General features: G+C 41.0%; 2 protein-coding genes across 3 annotated transcripts; both read right to left on the bottom strand.

The window, feature by feature from the left end:
* Positions 1–450: 450 nt before the first annotated feature.
* LOC137595737 (G-protein coupled receptor 22-like) lies at positions 451–14,226 on the bottom strand. Of its 2 annotated transcripts, XM_068315991.1 has the most exons (3): positions 14,125–14,178; positions 10,851–10,907; positions 451–2,851 (listed from the first exon to the last, which is right to left on the bottom strand). In XM_068315991.1, the coding sequence occupies exon 3, from the start codon at positions 2,738–2,740 to the stop codon at positions 1,190–1,192; it is 1,551 nt and encodes a 516-aa protein (XP_068172092.1). In that variant the 5' UTR covers positions 2,741–2,851; positions 10,851–10,907; positions 14,125–14,178; the 3' UTR covers positions 451–1,189. The 2 variants fall into 2 exon arrangements, with proteins under 2 accessions (XP_068172092.1, XP_068172091.1); XM_068315990.1 differs by lacking the exon at positions 10,851–10,907 and having other exon boundaries at positions 14,125–14,226.
* A 3,420-nt stretch (positions 14,227–17,646) lies between these two features.
* On the bottom strand, positions 17,647–21,005 carry cidec (cell death inducing DFFA like effector c). The gene is made up of 6 exons (XM_068315992.1): positions 20,904–21,005; positions 20,701–20,775; positions 20,475–20,616; positions 20,044–20,193; positions 19,146–19,336; positions 17,647–18,406 (listed from the first exon to the last, which is right to left on the bottom strand). The coding sequence occupies exons 2-6, from the start codon at positions 20,751–20,753 to the stop codon at positions 18,223–18,225; spliced, it is 720 nt and encodes a 239-aa protein (XP_068172093.1). The 5' UTR covers positions 20,754–20,775; positions 20,904–21,005; the 3' UTR covers positions 17,647–18,222.
* Between the last annotated feature and the right edge of the window lie 1,347 nt (positions 21,006–22,352).

A 22,352-nucleotide genomic window follows, 5' to 3' on the forward strand; every position in this document is an offset into this window, starting at 1 on the left:
ATGTTCGTTTGATTGCATATGTCACAGGGTGGTCAAAAGGGGAAGAATTTATGTGTAGGTGTTGAATTTGAGCTGAGCGAGAATTGACCGTGTTTTTTTCTACTTTTCTCAGGATTATTATTTAATTTGAAGAAGGTCTGGGTAGAGTCACAACATCTGGGCATCATCACTATAGCTGCAATACCACAATAATTAATGATTACAGCTGTCATTGTCACAAAATGAATTATTTTTAACTTTATGGAGCTGTTTCAGTTACATCTGCTCTCATGTCTAGATGGTGACGACACCGGCCAGTTAGCTTATCTTTGCACAAAGAGCTGAAATAAAAGGGATAGCTAGCCTGGCAACAACATGTTACCCTTCTCCTAGAGGTAAAATATATGAAAAAAAACCCCCAACATTTTACACCACTTTATACAATCCCAGGGAGAAAAAGCAGCATTTATAGAAAGGAACTTTATAATATTCTAAAAAAAAACATTGTAACCATGTTTATGTTTAAAATTAAATTAAATTAAATATTTCTCACCAGCTTTTATCATTCTTTGACTAAACCCGGACACGTTCTCACCTTGACTTCACATTTGTGTCGTGTCACATAAATAATAAATCAATTACCACTGAAGTTAAGAAAACATAGCATATCTTCAGGTCAAATGTTCAAAATAGATCTTAGGTGAGACGGTATTAAATAAGTCCATTAGTTTTATGAGTTTTTATCTGTTCACGTGTTTCAAAACTCTTTCGAAGCTGCCTTGGAGCGTTGGAGTTGCACAGTTCATCTGCTGGATGAACACATTCTTTGGAGGAGGAAGGTAAGCACCACTGAAGCAATGCGTTGAACTCCAAAGGTAAACCAACTGTATGACTTTACAGATTGGAAGTTATATACAATTATGTACAATGGTGTGGTGATTATTCCGCGGTTTCCTTCAGCTACAGATGCTGTGTGCACCACAGCAACAACAGCTTCCTGCTCCTGCTCCCGCCGCCGCCTGAGGTGAATGTTGGCCGTGTTTGGCCTCGGTTTGTTCTGTTGATTACATTAAAATATCTCCCTGGGGTGGAAATATGTTTTGTTTTTTTACATTTCTTAGGCTAGCTTCATGCACTAGTGAGTTTCATAATGGAACACACCTGTGACTGTACTCTGCTTTTAATTAGACTAAGCCCATCCGTGTCAGTCTCACAGGACCTCTGCAAGGCAGCGGTCAGTACCCTCACTTGCCTCCAGTCTCACTTGTCGGGTAGTTTTTCTGTTCTCCACCCAGGAGTTGTGTATGACTGTGCCCCCTGGTGATGGGTCCACCTGAAGCAGGGACACAACTCTCTTTTTAACCTTGGCACGGAGGGCTCGTCGCAACTTCTGTCGGGTAAAAGCGTATAGCAGAGGGTGGGTGACGGTGGTGCCATAAGCCAGGGCTAAGAACCAAAGGCGTGAGCTGACGAGGGCATCACTGGGGCCTACGCTCAGGATGAGCATGTTGGTCACCGAGAGTGGAGCCCAACAACCGAGGAAGGTGGTGATAATAATGAGGGACATCCTGAACACCCGCCTCTGTCTCTCTCGTCTATCCCGGTGTCGTCGAACGGCCCGCCTCAAGGCAATGATGGCCGACACAGAGGCCTGGACGCCCATGGTGGTCGGTATGTGAGTCGCAGCGCCCCTGTCAGGTGTGACAAGCGGGGCAGAGGAGGACATGGCAGGAGGAGAGGCAGCTGTTGGAGTTGGGGAGGGAGAAGGGATGAGGGGAGGGTGGCTGTGCTGTTTGGTACCATCTGCGGTGCACTGCTCCCTGCCTGCCTCCCAGCCATCGTTCATTCGAATGCTTGCCTTCTTTTTTTTCTGTTTCTTATGGAGTCCCCTGCAAGAGGGGCCCCTGAACCGCTGACTCTTCTTCATGTGAGAGCCGATGCGGATGTTCAAAGCCCTCAGTATTCTGGAGTAGGTGAACAGCATGACGGCCACGGTGGCAAAGAAAATGGGTACTTGCAGGAGGAGATGGTAATACATGCGCACGCCTGTGTGGTAGCCCTGCCCTCCAACACACAGCAGTGTCCGGTTATGCCAAGCTGGAACCGCTGCTGCACCGGTGTCACGCGGTGACATCGACGATGGAGTACCCTGCCCTCTCTTCTCAGTTTCCGCACCGCTGTACCACTGAACCTCCAAGAACGGGATAAAAAACACAGCTATCGAGGCAACCCACACCGCAGTCAGTAGCCCAGATGCTCTCCGTGTTGTCAGCAGTCTGTTCGCTGGTCGAACTGAGATGTCGTATCGGTCCAAGCTGATAACCAGGATGTTGATGGCTGTAGCTATGCTGGCGAAGGTGACCGAGGCCTCATGGAAGCAGCAAAGCAGCGCCAGGTTTGGTCCTGGAGGCAGCAGCACCACCACCAGAGTGAGGGGCAGGCAGAGAACACAGACCACTACGTCCAGGACATGCAAATTGACAGTCACCATGTTGCTCACTGAGTCCACCAAATTGGATTGAGAGCAGTAGAGGACCAACACTGTCAGGTTGCTGCTAAAACCTAACACCAGCTCCAGCATGAGGAACGCAGTGAGCGGCACCTGGAAACCCAGTGAGTATGGCATGTACCAGGACACGGGGCTGCTGGACGAACCTCCTCCTCCTCCCTGTTCCTGAAGGAGTCCCATTCCCTCCAAGCTGGCGACGGTCCCAACCAAGTCAGTGGTGTGTGGGCCCGAGGTGTAGCTGTCAGTCTCCATGACGACCTCTCAGCTCTCGTATATTGCATCTGCCACACAGTTGATGAGCTCCCAGGATGCACCAGGCTGAGCCTCCATGATGCAGGGATGAAAAACAGCTTGGTGACAGCGCTGGGGAGACAGAAGCACAATCCAGACAGGTGAGAAATTAAGTCTGGCGACGAAGATCAAAGGACATTTTTCGCTCTCATAGCATGTCAGACAACTCAACATAACATTTATCTGTCTCATCGAGCTATATGAATATATCTACCAATATATATGTCAACCCCAGCATCTGCAGAGAGGACAGGTACGGCATCATGCATCTATCCAGCCCTTAATCTGTTTATGTTTAAAATCTCTGAGTGCAATATTGGCTCAGCTATCGTCTGGGAAGAAGAAGAGTGGAGAGCCACAGGTGGCTGTGATGGTCTAGCATTTAAGTGTACTGGAGCGCAAGATAATGGGCAAATTGGAACAGCTGAGACAAAAAAAAACCAACACATTCAGCAACTTTCCCAAAATGGGTTCTGATCTCTACTCCCTCTTTAGTAACACACCGATTTCTTTAGAGCATCTCTAATGCTCCACTGGACTCTCGTAGTGGTATATTTAGTGAGTGTTGGCATGTTATGGCTGGACCAACAATTAATCACTTAAAGAGTGAATTTCCTACAATTATACAAAAGAAAGACTTCACATTTCACATTAAGAATCGCTTGATAATATAATTTTTCGTTCACTTGTTCGTTTTCCGTAATATCTTATCCTGTTTGGTTTAACAAAGGAGCTCAAGCACATCCCAGCTGACTTTGGGGTGGAAGACTGGGTCCACCCTGCGCAAGTCGCCAGTTAATCAGGGGGCCACATAGAAAGACAAGCCACCATTCTCACTCACATTCACACCTACAGTCAGTTTAGCTTCACCAGTCGTCCTGTATTGTATGGTCTCTGGTGGCGGAAAAAGAAACCGGAGAACTTGGCTGAGCCCCAGCATCACCAGGATGAGCAGGACCAAGTCCAATCCATGGAGGCCGTATTTTGCAACCCACAGGACCAAATCCCCACATTCATATTTAGAGGTGTGAGTACTTTTCACCAGATTTCAAGATATTTGATGTAAAAGACTTCAGCGCCCACAGTCCTCTGTGTCTTGCAATTTTTGGTATTTTTGTATGGATAGAAATAGATGGTGTTTGGCCATTATTCTGAGATTTATTTTTACTGAATGATCTCAGACTTAACAAAAAAAACAAGTACGTTGCAGCACTGCCTAAGAGACAAAGTGCCTCACAAATGGAGATTAGCGGTTCAGTTTAAAGCTACATCTTTCACATATGTAAAAAGAATCTGGGATTAAGCAAAACATCTAGTGACAAATGGAGGGTGTGGATGGGTAAATCCCTGCAGCTGCTTAGCTTGACTCACGTCGAAGGTTTCCAGTTGTGCAGATGAAGAGAGGACAGTTTAAGAGCAGCAGATTTTGTACAAGATGTTTGAAAAATGACATGCATCACCTGTGATAGACATGTCAGAGGAAAGTAGGAAAAAAGGGCAAGCCAGCAGTCGTGGTAAACAAGGCGTCCCAGGGACCTTTTTTTAGGCTTACATCAGCCACCGGCTACCTGCTGCTTGTTTCCGGCTTACTGCCATTCCTCAATGGACCAATTTAGTCCCAAAAGACTTGGCTCATGATTGCCAGAGTGAAAAGATGTACAATGGAAAGGCTAGATGCTCAGAAGGTGGACAGGTATTGCCACTCTCCAAATTGCACAGGAAAAGCAATTTTATTGTGGAATGGCACTGCAGCTGATAGAGAATGGAGCCCTAGATGATACATATGTTCTTATGTCGACTCATATTAATGGTTTTGTAGTGCCGAGATGGAATCTTTTCCATCTTTTAAAGGTGAATTTTTTTGTGACTGCAATAAGGTTATATTTTCAAATTTTTCGGTCTTTTTAAAGGCTGAATTGCAAAGGACAATCCTGTGAAACAGAAGTGTGAAAAATCAATCAATACGACCCCCCTATGACACCTAGTTCCTCGTGTTCTAATCTGAGGCTTGTCACACTTCTCTTATGTTCTTTATCCACTCACAGATTGTAACGTTTCCCCATATTGAACAACTTGAATCTGTTGATTTAGTGTAGTTTCAAAACTGTAAGGCATATAGTGCAATAACATAACAATGAAGACTTTTGTTTGTTTTAATTTATTTACACTCCCAGAATTGTGGTTTTGCACGAGCAGAAAGCATGAAATACAGCAGGGTCACGTGTGATGGTTTACATGCACTGTGAAACCTTTTGCTGTAAATTTACGATGGTTAAATGTGTGATTCAGTGCTGCTGCTACATACACCACCGCCTCAGATGCAGAACACGACACACACTCCATTTCACCTTGGTCACATATGGGATGTTGAGGCGCAAGAGGCAGCAGGACGACTCCTCACAGCTGTGAGTCAGAGGCAGGCAAGTGTGAAGCCAAGAGAATTTCTTTAGGTTTCTTAATTAAGTCGTCTGTGTGTGGAAGATACACACCAGGGACTCCAGGTGACTCAGTGGGAGATCATGTTCTGATGTTGGAGAAGGCAATAACGTCCTTTGACCCCCGACATACGAGAGCCAGGAAAATGTCTCATCAAAGTGATACATTTAATCAGCGGTAATAGTATCTCAGCAACACGCTGTCCCCGTCCCATCATACAACGTAAGGAAGTCAAAACTGGGAGCGAGGACTATTCATCTTGCAGGTTATGAATAACCCACGAATGTTTGGTAGTAAAACAAATAATAATAATAAAATCAAAGTTTGTAGTTTTGATGCACAGCCTTGCTAACAAAGTGGGTTGGTTCATTAAATACACCAAGGTTGCAGGAATCCCAAAGGGAATACGAGCTTGTTCATGCAAATGAACAAGTTAAACCTAGATTCTAATTTTCCTGCTTGAATCATTATCTCACGGCCGTCTGTGAGCCTGATATTAACTAAATGCTCCAGCAAAGAGTTTGTCATCTTAGCTTAATATAAAGATTGAAAATGCTGTAAAACAAGTACCTCTTGAGATTTACTATCGATTACACAACTAGGATATAATGCCATGCTTTTTAACCGGTGGGTGAATTTTCTAACCTGTGGAACATCAACCCTGACAAACACTTACAGAACCTATATATGCTAAACCTATCATGTCTGGGCAGAGCTTGACATTTAATAATAAAATGATGTTATTCCGACATACCCAATCATAGCCGATGTCTGATTTTCTCGCAGTGCAAAATGCAAAGCCACACGCCATATGCAAATTTATTCATCTAATTCTGCACAGCACTTGACATCGCAGCTGGGTCCTAATCCAAATCCTTTGTTTTTGAATCCACCCGGAGGAGTGTCTCTGTCTTGTTTGATCTCATTTTGCTCAATTTGCAGGTTGTCTAATAGGTTATTTCTAATTCCACTTTCTGTATGTGGATGAGTGCGGGGGGGGGGGGTTTGTGTGTGTGATGTTGTTAAATGTCAGTGTTCTCCAGGATAATGGAGATGAGATTTAAAACTTTTCAGCAATACAGAAAATAAATATGAAATATAACGTTTCGCTAACAGACTCAAAAAGTAAGGTCTACTCAGTAATTATTCTAGAATTTCTATTCACATTTCTATTCAATTTCTATTCAATATCCTCATGGGGAACGCCAATTTAAAAAGTTACTCAACACTATATTGATTTTTTTTCACCAAAACAGCCAGACTTGAATACAACAATTTAAGCCTGCTCCCTGAGGGATATGGGGTGAGGAGGAAAGTGATAATGGGTATTGCAAAAAACAAAATGAAAAAATCAATGCAGGTTCAAGGAAAGTACAACAAAAATCACTTTATAACAAAATAAACTAGGACACCAAAGACCGAGCTGATAACATAATGGAATCCTTTTAATTTTTTATACTTAACAGAGCATCAAGACTTCAACAAGGAGGTTAATTCACAAACTGGTACCACACTCCCAAAGCTACCATTTTCCCCTCACACAGATCTAAATGATGCTCCGCAACCTTTTCCCTTCTCACTTAAGAAGCGACAGAATATGCTGTAAGAGAATGTGTGGCATATATAATTGAACAGCTACGGTCACGTGAACATTTCCCAGAAGCAGTAGCACAAAGATTAAAAAGATGAATGGCAGTCAAGACGATCTTGCTATTCCCACGAGAGGAGCTGATGTAACAGGTTGTCAAAATGACATATGGTAAGAAGACAGGGTAGCAGAATAAAACGACACGAATAGTACCACAGAATATATTTTAATGCAGGGAATATGGTAGTAAATTACAGTTCTACAAGTTACAGCATAAAAAGACCACAACTGAAGTCCAGGTTTTGTATTCTTTTGAAACAGGGTGGGTAGACAGGTAAACTTGGGAGAATTTTTATGGGTGTCTCAAAAAAACATTTACTGTAACTATGAATCTTAGCTCTGAGTTGGAGACTGATTATTGAATGGATGACATTAGTGGCTGAAAGTGGATCAAACCTGCATGCGCCAATTTTTTTTCTTCTGTTTTTTTATAGTGAAAAAAGAAGATAGGGAAAGAAGCCTGCCTTATTCAGATCTCTCCCGGTGTGATGTTTGTGTTAGGACTGAGACTCAGGAGGAGAGCTGGTCCTGGAAGTCCTGAAGGAATAAACAAGATTCCGCTCTGATCCGTATGCATTTACCAGCCGCTGAGGAGCTGACAGCTCATTTTTTTTAAACTAAAAAGTGAATTTATCTTCAATCTTGTTTCTGGACCTGTCTGCAGCAGTGAGCCACAGCATAATGTACTGTAATTAGTGACTCTTCTTCCTTGTTGATTGCTGACTGGGGAGGAAGTGTTAATGAACATGCAGAGAGAGAAGAGGGGAAAAAGAACAGACTGGAGGGAAATAAGCAGAGTCTCCAGTGAGCGATGAGTTTAGCTGGGGCCTGAAACGAGTACAAACAACGACACACACACACACATGACCTGTGTCTGTCGTTTCTTAGCTTACGGCTAACAGGCACTAAGGTTTTCTGGGTGTTTTGGGCAGATAAATACAAATGATCTCTCGGTCAAACTTGTTCATAACACAAAATCAAAATTCCTTTCGCTGCTCTCTGAATAAAGGAAGATACAGTTTACATTGTTTGGTTAAGCATGACATTAATCACTAACATGTTATTGGAATTGTTTCCCAGATTTTGAAATCTTGCAGGCCACAGAAAACCAAAAACACAATATAAAAATTATTTTCCTATCCTGGAAGAAATCATGATTTGCTCTTAATATATGCAAACAAGAACTTTTTTGTTTGTTTTGTTTACATTACTGTTAAATAGGAGCATAATATTCCCTCAGAGATGTGATCTAACGGGGTTAAAAATGCATATTTCACTTCCTCAAAGTAGTGCAGTACATGTTAAAAACACAAATGGCCAATTAGTAAGACAGTAGTACTGATTGCAGCTTTCTCAAGAACCTCTCCAAATTACCTCACAGTCACGATCGACTGCTTAGGGTTGTCGCAATGTTAAAATTAAAAGCCAAATTAGCTGAAGCCTCATTAGAAGATAACAGCTAAAGGAGAGAGTGGTGCGGTTTATATTCTAACAATTGTTTTTTTGTTTTTTGATGATCCGATGAATCTAAAGACGGCTATTCGTGAGTTTAGTAATAAACGGTTATAACATTAACGTAACCTCAATAAATATCACAGTTTGCTGTGCTGAAACCTCATTGAAATCTTATCATCAATGTATCATCACTGTATTATAATTTCAGAAATAACCTAATATATTAAGCCTTTATCTTCTCTCGATAAAAAGTATTTACTTACATTATCACCACACAGTGTCACAGTGTCTCATTTATTTGTGCTCAGTACAATAGATAGAAAATATAAAACAAAAGACTAATAAAATTAGAAGAAACCTGGTGATACTTAACATTTCATCAGCAGCACTTCTCAAATCACTTTGAGCACGTAAGTCAGAAATACGTCATCAGCGTTGATAATTCTAGTTGTGTAACACCAATGTAGGAACACAACCTTAAAACTTCTGTCTTGTACTCACTTAAAAAGCTACAAAGTACTCTGGGAGGCTTTTACTTGAAGTGTACGCACACTGCAGCGATAAGACATTCCAATTAACGGCTCTTACGGAGCAACACACTGTTGTGTCTCTGTCTAGAATACTCCCACACTTCAGATGATTGTGAACATGGCTTTTATGCTCCAGCTTATCCATATTCTGACCAGGTGCAGCCATTTCTGCTCTCAGACTAAACACATTTAATAGACTCAGTAGCGTCACATGAGATGATTTACAACATGTGAAGTTGAGAAAAACTCAACTGTTATAGTTTTAAGTCACAAATTAGTTTTGAAATTGCTTTATAGTACAGTAAGATCAAACAAAACAGGTACACGTATGAAGGATTCATGTAGGAAGACTAACAAGTACCCAGGAGTACTTTGGGGTACTCGAATTCTGTGTATAAAATGCTGAACATGTTCAAAACATAAGTTTAGTATTGTCATACTAACATTTGCTCATGAGCCCAAAACTATATTAAATAAGTATCATTAAGATACTATCAAACAGGTATGCATAACCATTTACATAACACAAGTGTAGACATGAATTTCTACAATCCATCAAATCTAATCAGACTCCACTGAAAGATACGGTACGACTGACGCAAAACGAAATTCCACTATCAGTACTGTCACTAAAAACAGAAAATCAGCAAATAGTTACAATCCTGTAATCTTGTATCGCTGTCATGCATTTTGCATCTTTAAGAGAAAATAGCTGGTGTTACATCATTGACATTGCTTTACTAGATCCGTCACAACAAATTAGCCCAACCAAATCTCTTTACAATGGAAATGTATTCCTAACTCTTGAAATAATGAGTTACGAAAAAAATTTCTCTAACAGTGGCTCCAAATCTGCCTTTTATCTAGTTGTAACTACAGTAGACGGACGCAGATTTGGCAGATTTCTGACATTCCTTTGAATGACTGAATCTTCATGCTCTTTATATCGGTGCTAGAGTCTCTGTCCTCCAGTGCTGTACTGTGACCCAATACATACTACCCCCCCTCCCCCCCTCAATGTATAATCTAATCTCCCACAAAAGAAAAAACAGCAGTCAGACCTGGGAGTCTCAGAATGAGGACAGAAAGACTGGAGTCACCATCAGAACACAGACCATCTATACTCTACTCCTCTATACACTAACCACCAGCATGTGTGTGTGTGTGTGTGTGTGCGCACGAGTGTAAATAGACTTCCCATCGAGACATCAAGCTGTAATTTGAGCTCTCTTATCAGTCACCACACCGTGATGGAGACGAAATGTCATGTCAAAGCAAAATACTCAGGCTATGGATCATTCCCAGCCCAGCTGGGCTGGGAGAGCCAGACAAACACATCTATCTACATTAGTACACAAACCAACACTCACATGGTTGTACAACAGGACACCTGCTGAGTCTGAGTGGTCTATCTAGATGAATACAGGGAGAATCACAGTTTTATCAAAAAGCAGCACTTTAGTTTCAGGTTAATTTCTCTTCCAGAACATGAAATGTAAAACAAATATGAAATACACAAAATGACAACACTGTGCTATAACAAGTCAACTGTTGAGACACGACTTTGACCTTTAAATATGCTGACTTTAACATGAGTGCATTTTGCAGCAATGTTATTATATACCCTACTCTAATGTACATTTCCACACATTCCCGTTGTACAAGTTGATCAGTGACAGACACAACAACATACAGAATGTTCACAGTACCTGTGCTTGTGTAAATAGATAGATAGAAACACTACCAGCTATATTCAGTGAGACGCATTCCCTGGAAATAACCCTGGAAATTCATTAAACATCTTGCAAGTCGGAGTGAGAAAATTTCCATTAGACTAAATAGGTGCCACCTTTGGTTCAAGGCTGTAGTTCTAAACAACACATCAATGGTATCAATGGGATAAACGTGAAATGATGCATGAATGGATAATGATGTAGGTGTCTGCCTCAAGAAAATATGTCATTTAAAACAAATATGCTTTTCTACTCAGGTTGTCTCTCACCTCACTCTATGTAACAGCCGCCTGCGCAACAGGTCTTCATTCGTGACATAAACGGTGCTATGAAAACAAAGAATAAAAGAATACATTAAAAAAGTAGAACTGGGTTAATTAGCAGAGGAAATTTATTCTTACCAGAAAAACCTCTGTCAAATTCGATTGCATAGCATTAAGTGGCGTTATGTTGCAAGCTATTTTATTTTTGCTCTTAGTCAGCAGGGAATTGTTTGTAGGGGAGACCGGAACGACAAATTAGGCTGAGATAGTAACAGATTATTAAAGGTCCACTAGCAAAACCAGTGGGAGAGAAATAGACTGAATTGCATTTATTATCAACTAGTTTGTTTTGCGTCCTTTGTGAATGCCCCATCTCCACAGCTGAATCCTGTTTCAACAGTGAATTAGTGTTCGGAGGGGTGTGTCAGCAAAGATAGCTAACGTTAATCCACAAAACTGCCTTTTCAAAATAAAGGCTGGCTGGCAAAATAACCACGCTGGCTACTTCCATGTCTCCATGATACACGACACCAGACATAAACTAAATGCCTTCCATGCATCCAGTGACATCCTGTGATCCATTTAGTGTCAGGATTAGACTTGTTGTCTTACAAACTTAAAACCTCTGTTAACCACACCCAGGTTGTGTGTAACCTTTGGGCGTGTCCAGCCGCGTTGAGTGTGAATAAAAAAGGGTTCAAGCCTGAGATTTAACAAGACTTGCAAAACAGTGAGATTGACGACATTTGCAAGACGTAATTTTGTTGTTTTGTGAATACAAATGTAAAGTGTGTTTAAACAAGTACATCACCAGCATGGCTGTGAATGCGATAGTGTAAAGAAACATGCAGAAAGTATTTCTATACAAGATTTCACATGGATTTCTTTAGTTGCGATTGGTATTTGAAGAAGTCCACACTGTGTCCAGATACTGTCTCAACAGTTAAGACTCATTCTGATTGGTTTATTGACTCTCCGTCTGTTTCTTTCTTCTTTTTTTACAGCTCTTAATTACAGCTGTTGTTAAAGTTACATGTTTCTGTCCGAGGCACTACAAACATAATTTTTAAGCTCATTTTGGAAAGGTTCACTGCATGAAATATGGAAAAATATGCCAAGAGAGTGTTCAGGGAAAATATGACAGAGGATAAGATCAAGCAAATACACTTCATGAGATTCTTTCTTGACGTGCGTTTATCTTTTAATAGCATCCTAAGAGAAATCTGAGAGATAATTTACACTTAAGTGAGTGACTGTATTGCCAGCACATCCACTACAAAGACACACGTTTCAAATAGAAGATGAGCAATTCAGGTTTGAGCAAAGTATCTAGGGCCTTTGTGTTGTCCTGTTACGTGAATTATTTATTGCTGAGAAAAAATACAGACCTGAAATAGCCAGTCATTGGAAACCGAAGCTTTGTAAAGAAGCAGAGAAAAGAGGGGAAACGACAGCGACCAGAGAGAAGGTGTGTGCTGATAATGATGTTGAACAAAAAAGCCGTTTGATCAAAAATGACAGTGAGTTAACTACAGAATGAGACAATTGTAAGACAGTTTCTACATCTGTGGGTTAGCAGGTGGCAGCAAGACACCTGTGATGATGTATTGACACAGTCTGACAGAGACAGTCCTCACATGGATGGTAGGATCTGGCTTCCCTCCTTCGTGCTCACAATCAAAGCCTTCCACAGCACAACATGGGGATGGTGTGGCGAAGACGCAGCTCAGACCCAAACGCTTTCATCAAGACTTCTCCCTTTTTCTCTTTGCTTTCTTCCACCTCCACACTCTCGCATCCAACTACTCCTCCTATCACCTGCTATGCCTCACAAGATTCAGTTTTACGTAATTGTCACTCTGCAAATCTCTTTTTTTCCCCATTTTGTTCTTCAGCATGAACATGTTGCCAGCAATGAAAGTCCCTGTATGATGTGGAATGTGGATTGTATGGTGGAATACGTCTGAGTGATTTAGATTTATAAGTACAGGTTGTTCTTAAAGGCTGGATATGACCGCAAATTGTTCCATTTGATAAAACAGGTAATACTTTTTGCCTCCCTAGCTTGTCTAATCCTAAAAGGTCAACAAAAACACTAACTCCGGCACACATCACATATGTGACACAACTCACAGATTTATCTGGAACCTGTTTTCTAGTGAATTTGTGTTGTGTAAAAACACAATAAAAAAAAGAGTATTTAAAAAAAAAGGATCACATGGTGATAAACCATACCAGTGTAAAACTGAAAGTGATCCTTAAAATGCAACCGCAAAGAGCAAAGAAATACATTACATAATCAATTTATAAAACAATAGAGAGAAAGATATTCTAGATTCATATCCAAAAATTTTGCTCATTCATTTGCTCATATCACAATGGCTACAGATAGTGATTGACTTTATTATAACAAACACACCTACACATATCAGTCTTAAAAGTATACATCTAAATTATCTATCCAGCCATAAACTACGGATATGACATGACTTAAATGTCACTAATAAAACCCAAATGGCACTTCCATGATGGGAAGCTGAGGTTTTTTATTTAAATGCAATCTTATTTTTCCTATTTGAAGACAAACAAAACATGGCAGGCGCACAACATCCACACTGACAACCACGCTTTGATGCATGAGATGTTTCCAACGGACTGCAGAGAGAACTCCCACAGGAGCGTGGGAGAAATACACAGCCTCAGAGCTCGTAACTGTGTCAAGCACCGACTCCCACATGCAGCTCGTTTGTTTTGGGTTTTTGTTTTTTTTTTTTCTTATAAAACCCGGATTCTTCTTCTAAATCGATATTTCCAAGCAGCACATACATCGGTGCGCGTCACTGCACGGACGGAATGCGAGCACCCATCCCCATGTCAGGATAAACGTATCAAAAGTTAAATAATAATGATTTTAACATTAAAAAAAAACATTTAAAACACAACGTTTCCTTTTCCAATAATGTCGTTACGCATCCACGCGAAGGGTTACAATTGGATGGGAAAAACACACCGCGCAAAAGTTCGACTAAGGCATTTACAAAGTTAAACGAGCGTTTTGAATTTGCGCAATTGAAGGACATTTTCCTGTAAAACAACAAGAAAAGAAAAGCCGGTCTGGATTGATGGAGGTCACCTACACGCCAACTGATTTCCAAGCGGCTGCATAATCCTACACTAAAATGTTTTGATCCGATAAATGTCGCGTAAATAATGAGAGTTAGCACAGATGGGGAAAAAAAAAAAAACAACAACACGTTTTCTTTGGAGACAACAAGCTTACCGTTTGGGTCAGAGATGCGCGCTCAGCCATTCATGTCCGCAACCTGCGCGTTCCTGGATGCGTCTCCCGCCGTGGAGCAGCGCACGCAGCGGCGGGACGGACAGAGACGGACGGACGGACGGCTTCACCGTCCGCGGGCTGGGACCGCAGGAAGAGGGAGGTGCTAGATCTGCAAGCAAAGTCATTCACGCCAAAGGGTTTGCAAATTTTGCCAGAACTCTAAAGCGACCTTATGGTGCTAGTTTATATTCAAATAAGCTTCAAAATCATTTTCGGATGATACCCTGATTTCTAAGGTCTTGTCCATAATGCATCCCGAACACTTTGTCTTGCACTGGACGGATTTGATCATCCCATCAGTGGCAATTCAAAATTCTGTGGAACCAGAGATGGGGGGAGGGGGGGTTAATAAACTTCAGGCTTCAAAACTTTTTTCTTTTTTTTTTCAGATTTAGACACCCAGGCTCCTGACGTCATCCAGAGTTAATTCAGTGTCAGTTCCTCTTCTTTTTAAAAAAAAAAAAAAAAAAAAAAGTATAAGTTGTACATGTCTTTGAAAACCTGTTGACACTGCTACATTGCCAGTGGGAGTAGCTGCATACGTCACGCAAATCATGCAACAGCCCCTCAAAGATGCTGTTGTGTGTTTACACCAAGAATGACGTCTAACCCAGCAGTTTTGGGATCAAGCTGTGTTTTGTAATTAATGGACTGACAAGGCCATAAATACATAAGTAAGTGAGTGAGTGAGTGAGTTAGTAAATAAGTAAATAAATATAAATACATAAATATACCTTTGCTATGTCTTGACTGTTGATCTGACCCTCTAAACAGGTGATGAGGAGCTCCAAGATGTTTCCCGTCTCCCTAATTTTAATTCCTTGGTTGTTGGTTGTTTTCCTCATTACTGTTTGCTGCTACCTGGTACCGGCTGCTGGAATGTGCTGTGTGTGATCTACAAAACATAAGACTGGATTTAAAATGAAGCCAGTGTCATTCAGCAAGTAACACAGATGAAGAAAACCAACTGAAAATGACTTTAAATTGGGAAAACAGCGGAAGGACTGGGATCCTTGCCATCCAAGCACAGGAGGTATAGGACAGAAAGTCTCATGTAGAGATTGCAAAAAACAAAAAAAAAACCCCATTGGATTAAGAAAGCAGATAGATAACCAGACTGTAGCTGTTCACCTGTGCGTGATGCAAGTGCCTGAAAAATATTAAAAACAACGCATTTAAATTGTGGAAAATTCTGGGGAAAAAAGATAAAACACAGGAAATATTGTTCATCACTATTTTTATTGAAGTGTAAAATTCTCGTATGCTCTATGAGGGGAAGAATAATGCCTCATAGATAGACAGACAGACAGACAGACAGACAGACAGATAAATATTTTAAATACTTCATTGATTCAAGGGAAATTCCGTTATCATCTGCTTACAATAAATAAATAAGTGCATACAACAGTTGCACAATAACAACAGACCAAAGAAAAACACAGCAAAAACGATTGCACTTTAGGGACAAGACTAAGTAGACATATAATTTATATTTGATATGAAAGTACCAGGAAAAGCAGCAGAAGCAGAAAGTATAAAAACCAGAATGTAAACTGAGAGTGTGGGTAAGGCACATCCATCACCATCACCACCACCATCATCATCATCATCATCATCATCATCATCATCATCATCATCATCATCATCATCATCATCATCCATCACAGGTGTTTGACACGTACACCAGAGTATCGTCGCCCTTCTCCCCCCGAGAATCATTGTACCCCCCCTGATGGCACGGGTCACAGGAGGTCTGAGTCTCTCTGTGGAGGAGCTCAGTGACAGCAGTGCTGCTGAAGGTGCTCCTCTGCTGGGGTGGCTGGTGTTCCCTCTGAACTTCCAGACAGTCCAGGCTCTGACCAATCACAGAACCAGCCCTCCGGATGAGTCCATCCAGGTGGTCAGTGTCACTTTTCCTGGCACCACCACGCCAACACAGAATGGCGTATGACAGCATACATCTTGACGTGACCTCTTGCTAACTGAAGAAAACAATTGATGATCAGAAAGTAATAATTAATGACAGTGGATTTGAACCTCATGGTGTCTTTTTAATGCCATGGAGGTTCTGACATTATTAGAAAACATTTTAAGTAGACTCGTTTGTACACGTTGGCTTGTTGCCAGTTTAGACTGATACCGGTTTCTGACTAAAATTCATTACACTAGGAAATGCCATTTAGGATCACCGGTACTGTGAACCACCACGATTGCGGTGAAAACACAAGATGGGCAGCAGGAACCTCATGACTCATTCCATTGCAGACAAAGAAATGTCACAATGACCTGTCTTCATTTTTATTGATGTTTGCATGTGTGTGTGTTATGAGAATTTGTCCTTTTATTAGATGTAACTGATGAAATGCCAAAGGAAAATTATTGTTTGGGGTGTTTATGGTTCACGTAAATATAGATTGACACGAGGGCCACATAGAGACGGTATTTCCTCCCTGGACTTACATGAAAACTCTTTGTTAATAAGTCAGGCATAAATATCAAAATTTTGAAAATAAGACAATTCACATCCTTCCTGATATGCATGTACAATTTGTCATGGAAAATGCAGTTTATAAGATGTGCTGAATAGGTATGAGTTGTTGCCATGGAAATAAAGGGGGTTTTTTTTACAAGGCAAAAGACATCACTAGAGTGACGTATTCACAATTTGCTGTTTTTAAAATTCTGAGGCATTCAACAGTAAAATATATATATTTCATCCAAATTAGTAAAATGGATGTTAAAAATGCGAAAATAATCCATTTTTATATTTTTGCTGAAACATACAGTATCACGAAAATTTACATTTTTTTAGTTATGCCCAACAAATGTTTATAGACAGAACAGTAGCTATCACTGTATAGAAGGAGAGGACGAAGAAGAAGCAGTAGTAGTACAATGTATTGATCATCTTGGGGATATTGTTATTTTATACATACCCTTCCTTACATTATATTCCAGCGCGATAAGGACGACTACCTCTAACCGCGGTCTCTTCTCCTTTTGGTCAAACATAAAATCAGGAGGAATAGGAGAAGAAGCCGTTAGATGAAACAATCCTACTGCTGACCTACTGGCTCTAGCATCCTTCAGGAGCTATCAGACGACCAATTTGGATCAAATCTGTCTGCATATGTTTGCTGCTTCCTTCCAGAGAAGATGGTAAAAGTAGTACATCTGCCACCAGCTGAAGCCTCGTCTCTCTTCACAGTGTAATGGTTTGCTTCCGTCCCCGCTCCCAAGCAGCTGCTTGATCTTCCTTCATTCTTTTCCTCTGGTTTTCTATTGCAGATTACTTGACAGCGCAGGCCAGGGGGCAATTAAGGAAGTGTGGGGGAGACAGCTGGACCTGTTGCCAATTAACCGAGAACCCACACACACACACACATATGTAATAATGGCCAACACTGCACATCTCAAACCACTTGTAGTTTGTTGAACTATTGAACATAGACTTAAAAGGACTTTCTGAAACGGGAAAGTTAAATATTTGTTTTATTTATTAATCACCAGAGGAAAATGTTACACAGTGGGTAGGTCAACTAATCAGAGCTAGAGTAAAAAATTTAAAAAAATAAAAATTACCGATATGAATTCTGACAGACTGGATTTTAATTAAACCGCTCGGCGTCAAGTCACTTCATTTGAACCCAAGAATGGCAAAGAAGCTGCATTCCATCAATACGTCTGTTGCTCGCTGAGATTTTATTCCTCATAACTATCCAACCTTTCTTCCTCTGTGGTGCCGAGCTGATCAGACGTCCAGGAGACGCTGTTGACTCCCAGAACTAAGGCTAGTACTATTTCAAGTGTTCTGCATGAAATTTAACTGGTTTAAACTGGTACAATGGACCAGAAAGGATGGAAGTCTACCCAACCATGACAAGTGAGTCAAAGTGCTTGTGTGGCTTTGGTATTTCGGATCATGTAACAGAGAAAAGGACTGTGACAAGAAACCCTGTAACATGTCTATCAACTGCACAGGAATCTGACATCTGGATTATTATATCCTAAATCTAAGTGTAAATGTGATCTAGTCCCTTATGAGTACGATATCTTTCCCAGCAGCATGTTTTGTAGCTGCCTGACCCGGCTTTCCTGTGGAAGCATCAGGCTCTTCTCCACTTGCTCCTCTTCCTCCAGCAGATGCTCAATGTAGCAGGAGGAGCCCAGCAGGATGTGTCCTGTGGCCTGCATGGAGAAAATGGTCCATCGCAGAGCCTCCCTTGGAAGCAAAGCACAGAGATGTGGTAGTCAGTCACAAATAATAAGGAAGTATGAGAGGAACCGTGAGGACAATAGGGTATTAATATGAATTAGAATATTACGTGTCAAGTCTGGCTTAACCCTCTTAAGATGAAGTGGACAAAAGTGATAGACCAACATCAGCTGAGGAGAAAATGAGTAACGGAATATTTACAACAGAAACCTTCTCAAATCCAGCGCATCTCATAAAACTAGCAGGACAATGGCCTGATGCACCGCGAGTGCCGAAACCCCATATCTGAAAAGTCTACAAAATTTAATCCTCTCACAGAAGCTCTGTGCCAAAGCTGAAAACCGGCAGATCTCAGCAGCGATGACATAACGCCTTCCAAAACTAATCTCAATAAATCTATCTTTGTTTTTTTCTCAATTTGGAGCATTTAAACACAGGTAAACAGACAAAAAATATGAATTTATATTTTGTCAGGGATTGTGTGCAGACTTATGTAACTGGTGTTAGAGTAGGAAAATCAATAACCTAATTGGTGGGTGAATGTATTACAGAGGTGATGATCTGCTTGGTAATTTATTGAGTAAAATGTCATTCAGATGCCTGAATTTGATATCTGAATGGTTTAGTCTATTAAAAAGAATATAAACAGTGTCTCACAGTCACCATAAAAATGCTCTGACATGATGTAAAATATTATGCAACGGTTCTAATATCAGAAGCTTTCAGGTGTTTTTCAGGCTCTTACTTCAGCATCCTTTTGGCAGCGTAACAGCGCAGGTCATAGGACACAGAGTAAACACCATACAGGGTTGCTTTCACATTCAGGCAGCCAATGAAATCCTCAGGGTTGTTCTTGTAGAGGTCTAAAGTCAGCTTGGCCACATCTGTCCGCTGCTGCGCCATGCACACACTAAGTTCGTCTCTGGAGGGGCTAATCTGCGAGGCAACCGGATGACAAACATAAGTTGGACCAAAAGGGTGTAGAACCATTTCACTGGTGCAACTGCAGCAGCCAAACTGGGCCAAATGAGATCACCCAGCTCCACCAGGAGACAGCTGAGTAACAGACTGATGGTGCTCCTGCCCAAGAGGATGTGTGAGGAGAATGACAATGAAGAAAGGTCATTCTGAGGTCACGAAAGTAAATATTTAGTGGTGGGTGAGTTTATACAAAATCTCTGGATGCATCAATTTCTATAGAAATTAATTGTGTGCTGCTTGACACCATTCTACTGTGATGGCAACTGTCTCTGATTAAAATTCAATGTAGATCCTTTGATTTTTCTCTACAAATGAAGACAGAAGAAACTAATCTCTGGTGTTCACCCTGCTTTCTACCGGTGAACAATAACTGACACATTATTCCTCTTCTCAGGGTGAAGGATCAAATATTTGCCGATTAAAATTCAATGAATAGTCAGCAGATTATTCCCATTTTCAGACTCTTGTTGCATCCATATTCATGGCCGCTGCATTAAAGAAGGAGATATTTTCCTGTCTGCTCCATCGTTACATCAAAGAATCACTGGCAGAATAATTTCTGAATCTAGGACGCTGACCAGGCTGTGTATTTTGACAAAGGGAGTTTAAGATCAACACTGTCACCTAGTGGTTGATTTGTGAAGGGTCAGACAATGTCATACCGGATGAGGGGTCCACTTCTGACCCTTTTCCAGGACCATGAAGACAGTATTTTCAGGCAGCGTCTGGAAGAATTCCTCCACATCCACCACTGTGCCATCTTCATCCAGCACCAGGGCGCTGACACACGGCACACTCAATGAGTCGCTGACCTGAGAGTGCACATACACCCAACATTACTGATCAGGAAATGACTTAGATATGCTCCATTTCACCTAGATGGAACATTATCACACTCAGATACACCTCATTCTCATTAACTTTTGCCAGCGTGAGCATAAAAATATGCGCAATCCTCACAGATGGTGAAGGAAGAAGTGAGACAGAGGCTTGTCTGTCTGTGGTCACTTTAATCACTTTAGTCTTGATGTCACAGTCTGATTTTTATCCACCCTCAGCTGTGCCACAATTCCTCTTCACATCCTCCTCTTACCTTGTTAATCAAGTCACCAAGTGCGTCTGCCATGATACCCTTCTTCACACTGCGGTCAGCGTTTGTGACTCTGAAGGGCCTCGGTCGAGGAGCTCGACCGGACAGAAGCTGCTGGGTCATGGACGCACTGGCTGTTACGCATCTGAAAGATGACATGACGCAGGACATTGGTTGTCGAGTGGCAGCGTGGAGGACCAGAATCTGACTCACACGGCGGAACTCTTACTTGGAGAGGGAGGCCGGCGTCAGGAGGTTGAGTGACTTCAGAGCGTAATCCATTTGAGAGCACCTCCACCAGCAGCTGGAAGAAAGCATTTAAGACTCCATCAGTAGCAAGGAGTTATATCACAGGTTTCTCTAACTTCTTATATTTGAATAAATCCACCAATAAACAAACTCTTGGATATTGATATCGGCTGTTGTACTGACCGTTTGTAGATTTTGTGGCTGTTGCACTCTTGAAGTCGCTGTTACTGTTTTCACCACCAAACAACTTTGATAATGTACACCCACTGTCTGTGTTGCTGCTTCTTGCACCACGTGATCAGTGAACTTTGTGCTGATGACTGGTGCAAGTTGGAAACCTGATTGTGCAATTCTTCACCGACACTCACACTGACCTTCCACTCAGAAAGTCCAAGATCCAAGTTTGTTTCGTACAGACAATCATGAGTTGAACTCAGAGTTCAGGTGTCACATTACAACTTATGGATATCACATTTGTTATGTTTTCCCCTTTTGGATAATGCAAAAATAAATCTGTTTTGCTGTTGTTAAAATTTCAAATTCCCATTAGATTAAATGCGGGCATTTAATTTTTTAGTATTTAAAGTATGAAATATATGTACAGTACAGTCCCTAAATGAGGTCATCAATCAATGTTCACCATATGTCCTCCCACACATTGGTGCGTCAGCACATGCAGACAAGCAGGATCCAGACGGCTGAGTGTTATCACCACGTTTTACACAACAGAAGGTAGAGGTAGTGATATTGCCTAAGCGCATAGCATTTAAAACTTGGGTATTTAAGTGAATTTAATGTGACAGAGGCCTTGCCCAGGTAGAATTTTAGATATGCAGTTTTTACAAGATGAGGTAGAGATGCAATTATTATGATGTACAAGAGCCAAAAAGCTTATTTAGTCAAAACCACCTAAACTTATATTAACGTTTTCATTGATGTTCCTTGAATGGTTTAACAAGTATATGTCTCCTGAAATAATAGTCACTCTCTGGATTCTCACCATGTTAAAAACAGTGCAAAAATCCAGATTTACTCCAAAATCCATTGCTTCCATTTCAAATGTTCCATGTTTCCTCTTTATTTTATGGAAATATGTGAAGCATTTTATGCATAATTGGGAAAAAACACCTAAATATGACAAATGTTTATAAAGGCATTATGTTTCTACCCCTTAAAAAACATATAATGGGTTCTTTCTTGCTACATGTTAATTTAAAAATCAGACAGGAAGTTCAAACATAACGGAACAAATTCAACCAATGAGGAGGATTTCTACAGGAAACAGGAAACACACAGAACAGTGGGCCCACAAACCCTGTTACATCCACAATTACAAGAACATTATGTTTCCCACTAAAAGTGAACACCACCTGATCAAAGGATGTTAAAAAAACCGTCCAGTGTAACCAAATGTTGAGCAGCAAAGCGTTTGGACTGACTTCTCCCTGTGTCTCTGCTGTAAACTCGCCTTCACTTCAGCTCCATCTTTAACACCTTCGTCACAAGTCAGACATTTTGGCTCCTTGTTCTTCTTCCGTTTTCATCGTCTCTCATCTAAATAAAATACTATCAGACGAAAACGTGTGCATCGTTTACATTCTAAGTGATAAATATGCCTTTAATAAATAGAAT

The sequence above is a fragment of the Antennarius striatus genome, chromosome 5, assembly GCF_040054535.1.
Source record: "Antennarius striatus isolate MH-2024 chromosome 5, ASM4005453v1, whole genome shotgun sequence".
Classification (NCBI taxonomy): domain Eukaryota; kingdom Metazoa; phylum Chordata; class Actinopteri; order Lophiiformes; family Antennariidae; genus Antennarius; species Antennarius striatus.